We start from the raw sequence: 12141 nt of genomic DNA, 5'->3' as shown, positions 1-12141 counted from the left end.
CATTTAGTAATTGTTCTACATTTTCTGCCAGTCGCTGCAGGCATGTTTCATGCTAATGGAACAAAACCACAGAAGAACAGAACGTGGTACAAAATACTTGCAGATCAGCATTTCATTCAGAATGTGGAATGCTGAAATAATGACTTAACTTGCAAAGAGCATTAAGTACTGGAAGAGATTGCATCTAATAGAGAGGATAAATACAAGCTAAAACCATAAGATTTCAAAGATCATGTTATCCCTCATATGTGTTCATATTTAATAGCAAAAGACAATTTAACACAATTATTTTCAGAAACAAAGTCTTAGAATAAAACTTTAATAAAAAATCACCAAAACACTAAACCTCTCAGCTTGTCTATGTAATCGACATATGGCAGAAGCTTAAAAATAATAAAGTGCACTCTAAAAAGTGTCTGACTCCATCATACATGCTCTATGAATTATTTTAAGCAGTGGATACCACAAGACAACTTGAGGTTCCCATAGAAGTTTCAACAGAAGAAGTTTTAGAAGAAATACAGACCTTTCAAACAATAATAATAAATCACTATTACTAAAGGCATACAGTAGTCTAAAACAAATTAGGATGTACAATTTTTGTTTTCTTGGCTGCAGGTTTTTAAAGTGGGCTAGAAAAACAGTGCAGATTTTTAAATTAAATTTTTAAACTGGACAAAACTTGGATAAAAGTATCCAAGGATGTACAGACCAAGGATCTATCTAGTGTGGATTCTATTTGAAGTGTTTTGAGAGAAAATATATTTTAAAGTGCAATTAGTAGAATCATAGGATGGTTTGAGTAGGAAGGGACTGTCTAGTTCCAACCTCTCCACCATGGGCATGAGTACCTTCCACTAGATCCCAAAGACCCCTTCACCTTGGCCTTCATAGAATTATAGAATAAATCATAGAATGATCTGGGTTGGAAGACAGACTAAATTTCTTTTACTTCCAATCCTCCTCTTATGGGCAGGGTTGCTAACTATCAGATCAAGCTGCCCAGTATCTATCCCAATTGGCCTTGGATGCATCCAGAGATGGGGCATTCACAACCTCTCTTGGCAACATGTTCCATCACCTCACCATTGTCTGAGTAAAATATGTCTTCCAAACATCTATCCTAAATCTTCACTTTTTTAGTTTAAAGCCATTCCCCCATGTCCCATCACAATCAGACTGTAAAAAGTCAGTCCCCCTCTTACTTGTAAGCTCCCTTCCTTTTACTGGGAGGCCTCAGTTAGGTCTCCCCAGAGCCTTCTCTTCTCCAAGCTGAAAAAGCACATTTCTTTCACCCTTCCTCACAGGAATCATGCTCTAGCCCTTTGATCATATTTGTTGCACTCCTCTGGTCCCAGCAGCTCTGCATCCTTCCTATACACTGTGCCCCAAACCTGGACTCAGTACTCCTGCTGGGGAAACCCAGAATGTTGTTGACCTTCCTGATATTCATCATAAGATGCAGTAGGTTGAGCACCCCTGCTAGCACTTTGCCCTTAGCTATGCTGTCCTGCACCGTGTCACCAGCAGGTTTGCTATGAACCCCTTCCTTCTTCAAACCTAGTTTAAATCCCTGACAGTGAGCCTAGACAGACCCTGGTCCAGAATTCTGCTTTTTTCCTATGACCTAGGTAGATTGTATCAGCAGCCATCATCATGCCAGGCACTAATTAAACCACCCCACAGTTATATAAAAAAAAAAGGAAAAAAAGAAAAAAAAAGAAGAAGAAAAAGAAAAAAAAAAGTATAATTAAACAATGAAATTTATTGTTATAGTATGAGACAGTGGGGACATTTTTTTAATGACAGATTAGGGTAGGAATGATTTCAGTTCAGGCTATATAAAATGTTAACTGACTAAATTTGGCTGATATCCTGACTTTATTTGAATACCTCAGGCACAAAGTTTAATTTCCTTTTTTCTGTTCAAAAGAAAAAATATATATATATATTTCAAAATCTTTTAACCTTTAATGACATAACTGGTTCAGAATTTTCTTGTCATACAAGGATGAGTATTTCCTCAAGAGCTCAGTAAACTTTGTCAAACCATTGATTTAATCTTGATTTTTAGGAAAATGGATCACAATTTTTGCTATATCTAATACTTGCATAATTATGTTTGTTTTTAACAAAATCTACCACTACTTATAGATCCATGTTATTTATGAAATAACATTGTTCTGATTAGATACATTTAAACTTTCTCTCTGAACTAACCTAGCTTTTAAAGACATGTTTAAGTGCTTATACATTTAGATGTATTTTCATTTTCAGATGGAAAGAATGATTTTGTTCTTTCATAGAATCATATCATAGAATCAGAGAATGGCCTGGGTTGAAAAAGACCTCAAAGATCATCTAATTTCAACCTCTCTGCTATGTGCTCATTCGCCAGCCACCAGACCAGGCTGCCCAGAGCCACCTCCAGCCTGGCCTTGAATGTCTCCAGGGATGGGGCATCCACAACCACCTCAGGCAACCTGTTCCAGTGCATCACCACCCTCAATCTGAAAAACTTCCTCCTAATATCTAAGCTAAACCTCCCCTGTCTCAGTTCAAAACCATTCCCTCTTGTCCTATCACTATCAACCCATATTACTAGTCATTTTTCTATGAAAACGAGAGAAAGCTTCTCTAAAATACATTTTCAGAAAACCAGAAGATGAAGTTTTTAACCAGAGATTACAGGCTTATCCTGATGCTTCCTAGCTATAAAATCTCTGTTGTCTGTTAGTTTTTTGACTCGGGCAAAGAAAAGTACTCTTCACCCTGTGAATGAAAAAGGCATGTAATAGTAACTAATGAAAGAAGAGGAAATGTGCATGTCACACTACACAGATAAATACTATACACACTTATTTGTACACTAGTTGATTGTAATTCTTGATGATTTTCGCTGATAACTCTATACTGATTTGAGAAATCAAATTTCATAAATTTGAGAGTTTAACTGTAGTTTTCAAGGGGAAAACTGAGGGTTTTTAAAAATCATCTAATGAAGAAATAACTACCAATTTGTAGCACTTCACTGTTTTTTTTGCACTGGTAAATGAGAGAACAGGTCCAAATATTCTGAAAAAAAAAAATAAATAAATAAAAATGCCTTCACAAAAGTAACATGTGGGAGCCTGTGGGACGACAGAACTAATAGAACAAAGACCTAATGGAAAATCCTCAGTTTCACAAGAAACACTTGAAGGACTATAAGTATACAGTTTACCATTCAGATTTTTTTTTTTATTCTTAAAGCTTGAAGGTTAGTTTTTTGCCTGTCTCTCAAGCTGGTCTTCTCTCAGTTGCAAATTGTATATTCCATTGCTTCCCCATGCATCCTTATGACTATTCCTTTATTTTTTCTAGCATAGAGATTACCTTCTCATTTCAGTCTTGATTGTTTTTACACTGGCAGTTCTTTTGGAAAATCTTGAATGATTTTCACAGATTTAGATTAGATTAGTCTTGCAGCTAGTGTATCCACAATGCAGATTCTATCCAGTTTTCTAATCCACAAACCTAAGTAATTCTCATTCTTTTTAACGTAGGTTTTTACTGCTTACCCTGACAGCTCATCCTTTCTAACTGAGAACACTTGTTAGCATATTCTTCCATTCACGCTGTGACATTCTTTTCAGTCACATCAGACACAAGCTACACACCTTGCCCTATATAAACTGTCTCCTTACTCTATTAATTTCTAATTATTGCAATTCTACCTGATCTTGGAAGGTCCTTGGTTAAACACAGTATGATGTGATATGTAGGCTTCATTTTTATAATTGTCATTGCACTGGTAAATAAAGTTTTGGTCTAGGAAAATTCTCATCCTACATTAATCTTTCAAAATGTAAATATTAATATATGTCCAGTTAAATTATTATTATTATTATTATTATTATTATTATTATTATTATTATTATTATTATTATTATTATTATCATTATCATTATCATTATTATTTTCATAACATACTGTAGTGTTGCTAATGGCCCCAAAGAACATTTTAAATATATACTGGATCTGAACAGAGCATATCAGATGAGGCATTGGCACAGACTGCCCAGAGAGCTGTGATGCCCCATCCCTGGAGGTCCTCAAAGCCAGGTTGGATGGGGCCTGGACAGCCTGAACTGATGGGGGGCAACCAGCCTATGGCAGGGAACTGGAACTGGATGATCTTTCCATCTGATATTTCTTTGTCCTTTCCAACCCAACATATTATTTGATTCTATGATTTTATAAATTGGGCTATTTATGTCAGTTACTAGCTTTACTGCTGGGCATATTCAAAAAGTAACCCACACTTTTTTCTGATAATGTCAATATATGGAAAACTGGAGATACTTCATTTTAAATATTTCTTATTTTCTAGGTGTGATGGGGGAATATGAACCAAAAATTGAAGTTCATTTTCCTTACACAGTTACAGCAGCAAGGGGAACAACTGTTAAGATGGAATGTTTTGCACTTGGCAAGTAAGTCCAGATTCTTTCATAATTAGACATGATTGTTTATTAAGATGTGACATGTCTAATTTGTTGTTCCATTATTTTGTTGGATTGCATTTTCACAGACATTCTTTTCTACACTCTTAAACTAACCAATTATGAATTCCCTGCCCAACCATTTCTGTGGACAGTAATTTGTTCAATTTAAATGACTGTCAAAATGAAAAGTAGCATTCTCATGAAGAAAAAGAGAACAGTTTTTGTGTTGAAAATTTTACCACACTCATACTTTTATTTATTGTGATAATATTTTAATCAGTAAATTCCATTTTGTTCTGCAAAAATATCATAGTTGGAGAACAGAAAAAGATTAGTATCTTTTCATGTTTTCCAAAATACAGTTATCTTGGTTTTTTTGTTGTTGTTGTTTAGGAAGTTAATAGCACAATGATCTGAGCATTTCCTAACACACTGTAGAAACTGAAGTTCTCTCATTTCTATCTGAGCTAATTGCTCTACTAGAGAATGGGTGTTTCATATATACGTATATCTAGGTAGGGAACTGATAAAGTTTGGTTTTGTTGTGACAGTTAATATTATTGTCATTGTAAAGAGTAAGATTTTCTTTTTCAAAAGTGTATACCTTAGAATTACAAGATGTGTGTGTCAATTGTGTCAGTGAAATCACTCTGTATTGAATGCCTTTCAGTTACTTTTCGCAGGCATGCTGCTTTTGCTCATATTTTTCCCTGGTTTTACTGTTCAGTATCACTTATCCTGCCTGATTTTTGAGTTCATGGCTTATCAGAGTAAATACAGATTCCTCATAGGCTGGCTTTAATTAAGAAAAAGTGAGGTTTTTCCTTTGTACCATTTATGGTGGAATTTCACATTTTAGTCTAGGGTCATGTCAGGGGTTCCACATGCTCTTCATTTTTATCCATTGGCGGAGGAAATAAATTCCAGAGGAAAGGAATTTTAAGGCAATAGAATATTTTCCTGAAGATCACCACTCTGCATTGCTTGGTAAATCTGGTTTTCTAGAACAATCTGTTGAAGCCTGTCTTCACCACCTGAGAGGACCTTTTTATATTTTCAAAGCCATTTAGCCCTTCATGTCATTTTTATTACTTTTTGTGGTTGTTTTGATGATTGGTTGGTTTGGCTCAGGCTTTTATATTTAGTATATTTAGTTATATTTAGTAGGTAAGGAAAGAGGTATATTAGAGAGGACAGAAAAACAATGAATGGAGAAATTTACAGAGTTACTAGATTACATGAGAAGAATAGCTGATTGTATAGGCAGGTGGCTACAGGCTTTCTCTTGTCAGCAATGCTAACTAGACCAGACTCCTGGCTTTGGATGGAGCAGTAATCAACATTTTCTTCCTTTAGTTGGAATTAAATTGCAGTTTTAGGTAGATAGCTAGTCAATTGTCACTTTCCAGAGAAGAATATATTCACCAAATGTCCTTCACCATGATCATTTGTAGGCAAGAAAAGCAGGTGCTAAAACCTTCCACCATTAGCACCTTGAGACTTAGTAAACTCTCTCAGTCTTTCAAACCACCACAGAAGGAAGGTGATGGTAGACATGAAAGACTTCAATTAGTTTAATTCTAAGTTCATATTTGTCACTAAACTTTAACAAGGAAATAAACAAACAAATAAAACAACAAGAAGGAAAACAGAATACCTCATCCTTCAAGGAGTTTAAGGTTCTCTGCTAAGCTGATCACATTTGCTGCTATTGCAGTGGGCAACTATTTTTAACATGCATACTCCTTATCGTCTTTTCAGGTTCCCTGTTCATTTTCATCACTTTCATTTTTGTTCCCGACTCTTGTTTCTAATGGCTTGTACAGATCTTTTCTTGTTCTGCTGCCACAGGTGCCCATTACCAAGTTGAATCAGCAGCTAATTAGCTCTTTATTTAACATGTTGAGATTTGGAGTCTCAAAACCAATATGCTGCTGTTTTTCTTTTGCTTTAATTTAGCAGTCTCAAACATTGCCCTCCTCTATGCATGTAATTGTGAATATGACAGACATTCCAGCAAGATTTCTAGATATCTGAAAACATTCCAGAAAGAGCGTAGTCTTTAGTTACAGAATGATGATTTATTAATAGTGTTTGTTTAGAATTGTCAGTCTCCATGACTGTAGAAATTAAGTTAATTGGATCTGGGCTATAGAAATTAAACAAATTGGAGCTGTGCAGCTTTTGTCTTCAAATTAAATTACTTAACAGGTAGAAATTCTCCAAAAAGTATTTTATTTTGACCTACTCAATATGTTGCTTGTTCAGCTGCAAGAGAAAATACTGCACAGTGAATATCACAAATAAATAGATTTTGTAGTTTCTAAAGAATTCAAAATAATACAGGAATGAAATACCTCTAAATGATGTTATTTGAATGATATAATGTTGTTTGACAGAAAACGCTGCATTTATCCATTATAGAGATATAACAAACTGAAGAGTTATATATATATATATATATATATATATATATACATCAAAGTGCATTTTGCAATAAGTTATGCTTAGTGTTTTGTGTTGAGTTTTTATGATGATCTACATTTATTTGAAGATGTTTTTTTACAACTAGACTTACTCTCATACCCAAACAAAGACTTGCATCTTTATTACTTCTATATTTTACATAAAACTGTACATGGAACACATATATATGTTTTCTGCCACCCATTTAGTTATGTCATGTTAACTAGGATCATTTGAATTTGGGTTTCTTTGCTATCGTAAGAGAAAATCATATATTTTTTTTTGCAAAAAAAAAAAATAATAATTCAGAAATAAAAACTCTTACAATAATAAAGGACCAACATCTACTTTTTAAACTTTTCATAAGAACTTTGTGACAACGTTCTTGCAATAATTTCAGTCACAACAGTCTTCATTTTAACACTTTCTGACTTTGGAGAATATTAATCTCAGAAGTACTTTTAATTTATTTTTACAAGGGTCTTAAAAGCAAGAGTAAATGGAAATATGGTTTATAAATAGTTCAGACAATGGTACAGGGCTCTATCTAAGCTAGTATGAAGAGTTTTAAATACACTCCTTTTCAACAACCATATAGTTGTGCCCTCAAAGGAAAGCATCTCAAGTTAAAGGAAATTTTAGTACAATCCTGGTCTTTTTTTTTCCCAGATACATAGCTCTAGATTTACTTCTGCTTTCCATTTCAAACAATTTTTCTAAACACTCTTTTTCACACAGATGTATTTAAAACCAAGTTGTGTCACATTACATGACCTTCACAGCTCAACCTTTTTTTCATTGTATTTTTGGCAATGCAATGTACTATATTGCAGCTTTTACTTTGTTCTCTATATAAATCTCACTGATTTTCTGGTTACAGCAAGGAAATAAAATAGATATTTTTATTATGGTGCTGCCTAAAGCCAATTTTGAGTGAGTAATCATTTCTCACTAGAATAAATTAGAGGATGTGGTCTATAGCCACACTTGCTAAAGCTTCAATCTTTGCTTTAAAAATAGAATTCATGTCTTAATTAAAATAAATAAATAAATAAATAAAATAAAGATTTTAATGTATCCTCTATTTTTATGCTATGGTTATTTTTTAACCACATAGATCATCAAACAGCAATTTTAATCACAAGAATCAATAGGTAAGAGATCTGACAGTTATTTTTTCTTACACCTCATGTGACTGTTTTTTTTATATTTTGATAGAAGGTTTCATTTTGTGTTATTTTTATACAATAGGAACATCCATACTCAGTATTATTTATAGACGCTAGTTTAGTTCACTTTACTAATATAAAGTCTATGCCTTTATTGCAAAATAATCTTAGATAAAGATAGGAATTAAGGAGATACTGAGGTACTTTTATTACTTCTATTATGTTGAGGTTGTTGTGATTAAAAATGTTGTTCAGGCTGTTATAGTTCATTTTGCTTTAATAAGTATGTTGTAAACCCTCTTTTGAACAGATTTATTACCAATCATAAACAGTCACCCCACCAATAATGTGGCCTGCAAGAACTCAGTTGATAGTCTGTTTTAAAATGTTTCTCTTTAAATGAGATAAAAAGAGGTAATATTCTATATTTTTAAATCCCAGAATCAAATGAAATTTTGTAAATTATATTTCAGGAAACATTCTAAAATATTCTCTAGAAATAACAAACTCTTTGAATAAATACTGATTTGTAAACATATCACAGTTTTAAATCCATGGAATGTGGAATTTTATTTTATTTCCTCAACATGATTTTTTTTTTAATGATTTTACAAAAAGCTCTTCAAGCTTTTATTTATTTTTTCAAAATATCACTTATTTACTTATTTCTGTATTATAAATAACTTATTGTTATCAGTATTTTGATTACACACTATGTTCATGTACATAGATATATATATTTACTGAAAACTTTACAGTGTGAAGAAATAAAAGTAAAAAATATTTGAATGGGTGAATATGGTATCTAGGCAAAGATTAGGGTTATTTTATAAAGAATCTGTATGATCTGCTGGAGGGGATTTGACTGGAACTGTGAAGAATTTGCATGAATAATCTGAAAAAAATATATTCTTGTTTGAAGTACTCATAAAGACAACTGTGTTAGATAACAACTACAAAGGAGGCTTCTAATAATTGTATAGTTTTTTGTAGATATATAAAAATACATTTTGCAAGTTTACATGTTAAATTGATATTTCTGTGAGGTTTGGTTAGCATTTAGCTGCTCAGTGAGGATGATAACAATTTCAAAAAAGAAAAAAAGACAATAAATTAATATTTGGTCAAAAATTCTACATTACTTTGTTTCTTTCTTGTCTTGATCTCAGCCATTTGGGATTTCATACAGGACCACAAAATTAATAGAAAATTACCCTACAACAATGAGTCATAGCTCCAGGCTGCAAGATTCTCTGAAACATTACAATTATGTATCTAGTCTTTCAACATAGTTGAATAAATTACATATTACCTCATGATTTTCTTAATTGCATAGGATAAAAAACTTAACCCTCTCTTCTAATCATATCTGTAAAATTTGTCCTTCCCTTGAGGTCCATCAGTTACAACTATGTTCTAGAACTTTCATATATGTCTCCCTGACTTTAATCTTTTTGTTGTCTGATCTTTACAAGTACAAGATGATCTTATTTTTACTAACAAAGAACGTTGTAGAACTGACATTCATGTGTTATCTGTAGATAAAAAAGGCACTTTGTAGGTTCAGATCCAGCAGGAAACATTTTTCACTTTAAACTGTCAAGGGAAGCAGAAGAGATCTTGTAAGCTGACCTCTCCACACTAATCCAGTGTTACAAAAGGTCTCATGAGCATTTCTATTCAAAGACCTTTTTTTTTTTTTTTTTGACATAAATCTCTTAAATATGCCACATTTCACTCCAGCCAATGTATTGTGCTGAGGCAACAAACTTGATGCACTTTTATCAGTTTACACCAAGCTTTAAGTAATTCTCTGCTAACCCAGGTAACTAGCAATAGGACAAAAGATAATGGCTTCAGGTTCCTCTAGGGGAGGTTCAGGCTGGATACTGGGAAAAAATATTCTCAGAAAGAGTGGAAATGCATTGAAACAGGCTGCCCAGGGAAGAGGTGGTGTCACTGTTCCTGGAAATGTTCAAGAAAGCTGTTGATGTAGCTTTGATGTTTAGTGGGCATGATGGTGGATGGGCAAATGGCTAGACTTGATGAACTCAGTGGTCCTTTCCAAACCTAATGATTCTACATTTGATCATATACCAATGACAACGCAATGAGTGAAGCATCAAGGTACAAAACAACAGGTTAGTATTTCCAGAACCATAGAGTAATAGTATTAAAGTTATAGAATAGCTTGGGTTGGAAGAGACTTTTCATGAGCATCTGGTTCCACTCACCCCTGCCAATGACAGGGACACCTTTCAGTAATCAGGTTGCTCACAGACCCATCTAACTAGGCCTTGACCATTTCCAGCAGAGGAACATCTAAAACATTCTTGGGCAAACTGTTCCTCTTTCTCAATACCCTTGTTACAAAAATTTGTTCCTTATATCTAATCTAAATCTGCCCTCTTTCAGTTTAAAACAGCAACCTTTTTTTGCCACTACTAAAAGCCCTAATAAAATGTATTTCTGTATATTTCTTATCATTCATCTTTATTTGCTGAAAGGCAGTAATAATGTCTCCCCAGAGCAAAAAGAAAGCCTGTAGGAAGTGGAAGCAGGAATGGGTTACTTGGGAGGACTACAAAGAAGTTTCCTGAGCAGCCAGGGATCAAGTCAGGGAAGCAAAAATCCAAATACAATTAATCCAGCTAGAGACATAATGGGGAACAAGAAGAAATTCTACAGGTATATCAATGTACAGGAACCTGATGAGGTTTAGCAAGAGCAAATGAGGAGTCTTGCACCTGGGGAGGAATAACAAAAGGAAAACTAGAGTAACAGTTTAGTTTGGTTTGGCCTAACGAAGCATAAAGGGACCCACGGCAACAACACCAACATTCTCATCCTTTCTTCACAGTAGAGTTGTTTCGTTTTTTACGTCTCTCCTTTGGATGCACTCTAAGAGATCAGTGTTTTTGTTGTATTGGTGGACTGCAGTGGGTCAATTCACAGCCTGAAAAAATGGCTGAGCACCAAATGAGGAGTGGCTTACCCAGGGAGCTCAGGTGCTAGCAATGCACCTTAGTGACCAGAAAGGGTGGAATCCTCATGTAAGGGTTAGCTAGTAAGAAAGCAGCATTTCTCTGGATCAAGACTTCATTCCTCTTGATCTGTCGATGGTTGTCAGAAAAGGCGAGACAATTTGTCACTTGCTGTTGCTTCATAGTGCTTATTTCTCCATAGGAGTCACTGTCATCAACTTCTTTTGCCATACATGGATACAGAATAGCATGTAGTACTCCAAGCAGGTTCTCACAAGAGCAGAGTAGATGGGGAAAATTGTCTTGATCTGCTGGCCACTCATCTTTGTATGTAGTCCAGAATAGGGTCCAGGTTTTTTGTTTTTTGCTATTTTGTGTTTTTTGTTTGTTTATTTGGGGGGAGGGACTCAGATCACATATTGACTGTTCATATTCTTTTAATCCACTGGTATCTCCAAATCCTTCTCTGCAGAGTTGCTCTCAGTCTATTCTCTCGAATGGTACTGACATTGGAAACTGCCCCCAGTACACATGCTGGAATCTTGCAATTAGCATTGTTCAACTCCACAAGATTCACATGGGTTCTCCTCTCAAACTTGTCAAGGTCTCTCTGGCACGTCTGTGGCACAACTCAGCTTGCCTTCATCAGCACATTTGCTGAGGATGCAATCAATTCCACAGTAATTATGATAACACATTGTGCTGCCTGATTCAGATATGCTTGTCTCCTTGAGGGACGCCACACATTACTGATTTCCATTCAGACATTATAACCCTTTGGATATGACAATCCAGCTAATTCTATTAATTGTACCCACATCTCTCAAATTTAGAGGCAAAGAAGTTATGGTGGACTGTATTAAAAACCCTATGGAAGTACAAGTAGATTACATCAGGTGCTCTTCTCTCAAATGTTGGCAGTACTGTTAGCCATGGGGTATGATCTCAGATCTTTATACTGTGGTGGCAGTCAGAGATGTAGCTCAGAAATGCTGTCAGAAGTGAAATAACTGTTTAGCCTCTAAAGTGCTCCTC

The 12141-nt window shown here is 34.6% G+C and overlaps 1 protein-coding gene across 7 annotated transcripts in view; it reads left to right on the top strand.

Moving 5' to 3' along the window:
* Positions 1 to 12141, top strand: part of CNTN5 (contactin 5) — a 544426-nt gene that overhangs the window by 403574 nt on the left and 128711 nt on the right. For all 7 annotated transcript variants that reach the window (XR_004305984.1, XM_032442190.1, XM_032442192.1 and 4 more), the window contains one exon: positions 4373 to 4475. Coding sequence is in view for 6 of the 7 variants with exons in the window: in XM_032442190.1 (XP_032298081.1) it covers positions 4373 to 4475 (103 nt within the window). In the remaining variant the exon portion in view is untranslated. The remainder of the gene's footprint in view (positions 1 to 4372; positions 4476 to 12141) is intronic.

The sequence above is a fragment of the Coturnix japonica genome, chromosome 1, assembly GCF_001577835.2.
Source record: "Coturnix japonica isolate 7356 chromosome 1, Coturnix japonica 2.1, whole genome shotgun sequence".
Classification (NCBI taxonomy): Eukaryota; Metazoa; Chordata; class Aves; order Galliformes; family Phasianidae; genus Coturnix; species Coturnix japonica.
Note: the sequence above shows the minus strand (reverse complement) of the source record. Positions and strands in the feature narration are given on the sequence as shown.